Source organism: Cebus imitator, unplaced genomic scaffold (assembly GCF_001604975.1).
Source record: "Cebus imitator isolate Cc_AM_T3 unplaced genomic scaffold, Cebus_imitator-1.0 Scaffold828, whole genome shotgun sequence".
Classification (NCBI taxonomy): domain Eukaryota; kingdom Metazoa; phylum Chordata; class Mammalia; order Primates; family Cebidae; genus Cebus; species Cebus imitator.
Genome location: NW_016108143.1, coordinates 177,042 through 182,812, shown reverse-complemented (window position 1 = coordinate 182,812; position 5,771 = coordinate 177,042). Strand labels below are relative to the sequence as shown.

The 5,771-nt window shown below is 35.9% G+C and overlaps 1 protein-coding gene across 5 annotated transcripts in view; it reads right to left on the bottom strand.

The window, feature by feature from the left end:
• ATP11B (ATPase phospholipid transporting 11B (putative)) overlaps positions 1-5,771 on the bottom strand; it is a 119,095-nt gene that overhangs the window by 26,493 nt on the left and 86,831 nt on the right. For all 5 annotated transcript variants that reach the window (XM_017520383.2, XM_037735532.1, XM_037735533.1 and 2 more), the window contains 3 exons: positions 5,099-5,244; positions 3,994-4,053; positions 2,284-2,411 (listed from right to left, as the gene is read on the bottom strand). In XM_017520383.2, the coding sequence (XP_017375872.1) occupies positions 2,284-2,411; positions 3,994-4,053; positions 5,099-5,244 (334 nt within the window). The remainder of the gene's footprint in view (positions 1-2,283; positions 2,412-3,993; positions 4,054-5,098; positions 5,245-5,771) is intronic.

Below are 5,771 nucleotides of genomic sequence, written 5' to 3'. Positions count from 1 at the left end.
TAGAGACGGGGTTTCACCATGTTGACCAGGATGGTCTCGATCTCTTGACCTCGTGATCCACCCGCCTCGGCCTCCCAAAGTGCTGGGATTACAGGCTTGAGCCACCGTGCCCGGCCCCCCAATATAATTATTTTTAAATTGCTTGAAAGTATTAGCACAAAGAATAAATCCAAATTTACAAACCACTGCTTATAATATCATACATCTATTTAATAGCTTATAGTTCACATAATATATTCAAATACATTTTCTCATTTGATAAAGAAATATGAGAGGCTGGGCATGGTGGCTGTTGCCTGTAGTCCCAACACTTTGGGAGACCGAGGCAGGAGAATCTCCTGAGACTAGGAGTTTGAGACCGGCCTGGGCAACATAGCAAAACCTTGTCTCTTACTAAAAAAAAAAAATTTAAATTAAAAAAAATTAGCCAGGCATGGTGGTATGTGCCTACAATCCCAGTTACTCCAGAGGTTAAGATGGGAAAATTGCTTGAGCCTGGGAGATTGAGGCTGCAGTGAACTATGATCTTGCTATTGAACTCCAGTCTGAGTGACAGAGTAAGACCCTGTCTCAGAAATGGAAAAAAAAGAAACACGATATAGGCATTAACACTTCACTTTCATTTTGACAAGCTGATTTATCTGTTACATCCTTCTGTTAACATTCAGTCACTCTGCCATCATCGTCTCTTTTTAGTGAAGATATCTGAGTTAGGTTCAGAACTGATCCTCTTAACTTCCCTCTAACAATAACTATTATGGGAAGAACAATCTATGTCAATGTGAGGTCAAGCCCTGTCCTAGATAACTTGAGAAATCAAAGTAAATTAATCCAAATGTAGATAATTAGATGCCTCTATCAGTGGTACTTCAATAGCTGCCTGTGTAAGAGATTATGGTGAAAACCACAGCTGGCCCTGAGGAACAGGTCCCAGTCACATCGCTGGGATTACTTGGTTCTGGGGAAGCAGAGGATCTGGAGTGGGAATTAATGTCCTCACCTCTGCATTTCACACTAATTATTACTCATAAATTTTGCTAATAGAAGCAAAACTAACTTTTAGGAATTCTGGAGACTACCACTTATGAATAACTTCTTTTGTGCACATGAAATAGCTATTACTGGTTTGCAACAGTAAGTGTCAGTTACACAACTGTCCAGTGCATCACCAGAATGAAAGTGCTCATTCCTAAAAAAAACACTGGAAACATTATGTAAATTTTCTCTTTGAAAGAAACCTTTTTTCTTTGATATTCAACAACTTTAAATCATATGACAACTAAAGAACTTTCCTTAGTAAAGCATTAATCATCAAGACATAAATAAATCTATTTTTTACTTTAAAAAGAATTGTAAATCATTCTATAGACACATGCACATGTATGTTTATTGCAGCACTGTTCACAATAGCAAAGATTTGGAACCAACCCAAATGCCCATCGATGATGGACTGGATAAAGAAAATGTGGCACATCATATACATCACGGAATATTATGCAGCCATCAAAAACGATGAGTTCGTGTCCTCTGTAGGGACATGGATGAACCTGGAAATCATCATTCTCAGCAAATTGACACAAGAGCAGAAAATCAAACACCGCATGTTCTCACTCATAGGCGGGTGTTGAGCAATGAGAACACATGGACACCGGGAGGGGAGTACTACACACTGGGGTCTATTGGGGGGAAATAGGGGAGGGACAGCAGTGTGTGTGGAGTTGGGGAGAGATAGCATGGGGAGAAATGCCAGATATAGGTGAAGGGGAGGAAAGCAGCAAATCACACTGCCATGTGTGTACATATGCAACATGTACCCCAAAACCTAAAATGCAATTTAAAAATAAAAACATAAAAAAATTAAATTAAAAAAAAGAAAATGTGGCACATATACACCATGGAATACTATCCAGCCATAAAAAAGGACGAGTTCATATCCTTTGCAGGGACATGCATGAAGCTGGAAATCATCATTCTCAGCAATGTAACAGGAACAGAAAACCAAATACCACATGTTCTCACTCATTTATAAGTGGGAGTTGAACAATGAGAACACATGGACACTAGGAGGGGAACATCATACACCAGAGCCTGTTGCCAGGTGGGGAGGCTGGGGAGGGAGAGCATTAGGAGAAATACCTAAAGTAGATGACGGGTGATGGATGCAGTAAACCACCATGGCACATGTATACCTTTGTAACAACCTGAATGTTCTGCACATGCACCCCAGAACTTAAAGTACTAGAGAAAAAAAATTAAGGCCACTTAATACCAGAAAATACTTACCGATAGAGGGTGGGCTTATTTTGTAATACATGAGGGTCTATATGCTGCTCCAAAAGACTATATATCAGAATAGGTAGGGAAGTAAAACAAATATTGTATAAAGTCAGATACACGCTGTCATACAACGTCTAGAAAGAAAAATTGGTAGGAATGTTGAGATTCTAAATTATGCATTACCATTATGCATACATCACAACTGTGCATATTAAAAGCGTAAAATCATAGTTTTAAAAATTTACACTAAAATCCACTGTAGTAATTTCAATTAAATAATTCCAATTTGTTTTTAATACAGACATAAATATATAATGTTCCTAGGTTGGTATTCTTTGTGAGAACTGGAATATTTTGCTACGTCAGGTGCTTACGGAATTATAGTGAGTTAGATTAACATTTCGAATTCTCCACAATTTGGTCAGTGTGAAGTAATTTTACATACTTCTCCTCCAGGTACTGCAGGCATCTTACTACTCCTTCCATATGGGACACATATAGTTTACCTTTCACGGCTTTGTCTCCCTGTCTGCATCCTACACTTCCTTTAAGGCACTGAACAAGATTATCTTCCATGAAACTCTGCATGATGGCTCAAGTCCTTGATGATATCTTGCTCTTCTAAACAGTCACAGGTTCCACTGCTGGTACTAATCACTTAGCACTTTGCCTATGCTTCACATATTGTTTTTATTTTTACGAATACTACCTCCCAAATTACACTATAAACTCCCCAGAAGACCTAATCAAAATATGTCAGTTTCCCTTGTTCTACTGTCTTAGCATACTCCTTAGTTCATTCAGGTAAACAAACTTTTAATGGTAATCAATGCCTAAGCAAATATGTGGAATTTAGAGTTACAGATTGTAAACAGGATAAAACAGCAATTAAGAATAGGAAAAAACTCATGAAAAAACTAAGATAATTAAGCTCTTGTTTTTTCAATAAATTAGAACTAGCACTGATCAATTTGAGATGTTAGCATGGTATGTGATATGTGAAAAGGGTGTCTGCCACAGTAGTCAGAAGCAGTAGATCAAAGTCATGGTTTAGTCATTAACTTAGAAAGACAAGTTGCTTAATTTCTGTGGATTTCATTTTCCTTTTCTAGAAATTTAAACAGAGTAGGTCAGGACTGGTAAATATGTGACATGCATGCAAACAAAGACCCACCTTGTGCCCATTACAACTACTGCTAACAAATGACATTTTCCCTGCGAGTCTGCAGCTTTAGAGTCCTTTTAAATATAGCACTCTAGGTGCCTTATCAATTATTTAAAGGTAGTTTCTGAGATTAAACGTATATGTCATCCCTGGACTACATCACTATTGCTCCTTCTAATCTAAGACATTTTGAGTCAAAAATAAAAATGAGGTGAACCTCCAAGTTATCTGGCCTAGCTTGATTTGGATTTTACAGAAATATTGCAAATAAGTTATCAGAATTCTCTCATAAACTGTTAAGAGTTATTATCTATTTTTTAAAAGCACCCAGAATTATATTTTGGTATTAACACTCACCTGAAACAGAAAACCAGAAAAAATAAATATTCTGAATGTTATGATGGTTAAATATACTAAATAGAAAAGTTTTGTCTGGTTCCCTGCAAGAGTAAGAAAAATGAAAAAGTCCCTTCAAATGTCTATGAAAATCTGAACATACATACCTTACTCTAAAAGGACAAAATACAAAACACAAGTTTCTGTTTACTTACTTGTTGAGAAAACAAACAGTAGAACTGATATAAAAACTGGGGTGTGATAAAGCACACATTCTGAAAAACAAGATTAAATGGGAAATAATTAACATATTTAGGGCTAAAAGACAAAATTAAAAATTAAAAAATAGCTATTAAAGTGTCCACAAACAATCTCATTTGGTATGGTAAGCAAAGGATAAGGACTTGTCCATATAAGACAGAAAAGCAGAATTCCCATTTTATGAAAAAATGTCTAAAAACATTCTAAGCAACAGTGCAGATATCAGAATGAAAAAACCTGACTCCTCTCATTGCCAAGCAATACTGTAATTTTGAATTTACAACCTTCAAACTATTACTAAATACTTTTCATATGCAGTACAATAAGATTTACTTAAACTTTAGGGCTATGGTATCTTTACAACACAATAATCTTTGAAACACACAATAAATTGAACCATCAAAACTTCTTTCCATCTCAATATACTCATATTACAAGTAAAATCTAGAAAAATAAGTCAGAAAAAAATTGCCATCATCATCTTACAGCAATATGCAATCTTGCATTCTTTCACTGGATTGTAGCTACCAATTATGGAAATATATGCAACACAGTACACTCTGGTGTTATTAAATATATTGGTAACAGCCTGTTAATGTGGATTCTGCAGACTCCTCCTTTGTTCAAAAGGATCCAACAACAGAACAGTATTTCAATATAATTCATTTCTTTGTAATACTATGTATTTTATTTTATGCATATAAAAGCTCTATACTGAGAAGCTCACACATCTCATTAAACTACTAAAGGGTCATTCATGGCATAAAAAGGCTAAGAACCTCTACTTGAAACCATTATGTTACTGTTAAAACTTATTGCTGGTTCAGGACAAAATAACTTTAAAGACATCAAATGTACTGTGTTCTAATTTACATGGAACCCTTGGGCCCCAGGCAAACAATGATTTGGTTTCTCTCAGTATAGAACCCATTTATGACAAAACACTATTATGTTTACCTATTGAAACAATTTTAAAGAAAAAATATATATGGTTATGACATTCCTTAAATTGACACTTCATATTATGTCAATAATTGACACTAAATACATGAAACCCACCTTATAAAAAAAATACTGTACAAGGGTAGCTATTCTAATATAATAAAAATGACCATGAACAAAGAGCAATTTGGAGAGGAATTTAAATCTGGCTATTGCATAGTCACTGTTTCTTGCAGCCTGTCTTCCTTCTTTACCCATGATTCCTGTAATAAAAGAGAAAAAAGACATGTTTCACTGGTAACTGATAAGTGTAATTTTCATGATAAATCTGCAAATATCTTAATTATTTACAATAGTTGAACATGCACTTAGGAACATTAACTCCTAATAGACTGCAGAGAGCTGATGTCCAAAAGTTTGTTCTACTTAAATATATAATTACTAGAAAGCTACAATATTTATCAGACACATAACACCAATTTGCAAAGAATTAGAATATAAAAAGACAGGCCGGGTGCAGCAGCTCACATCTGTAATCCCAGCACTTTGGGAGGCTGAGGAGGGTAGATCACGAGGTCAGGAGATAAAGACCATACTGGCTAACATGGTGAAACCCCATCTCTACTAAAAATACAAAATATTAGCCAGGCATGGTGGTGTGTGCCTCTAATCTCAGCTACTTGGGAGGCTGAGGCAGGACAATTACTTGAACCCAGGAGGCAGAGGTTGCAGTGATCCAAGCTCACGCCACTGTACTCCAGCCTGAGAGACAGAGCAAGACTCAATTAAA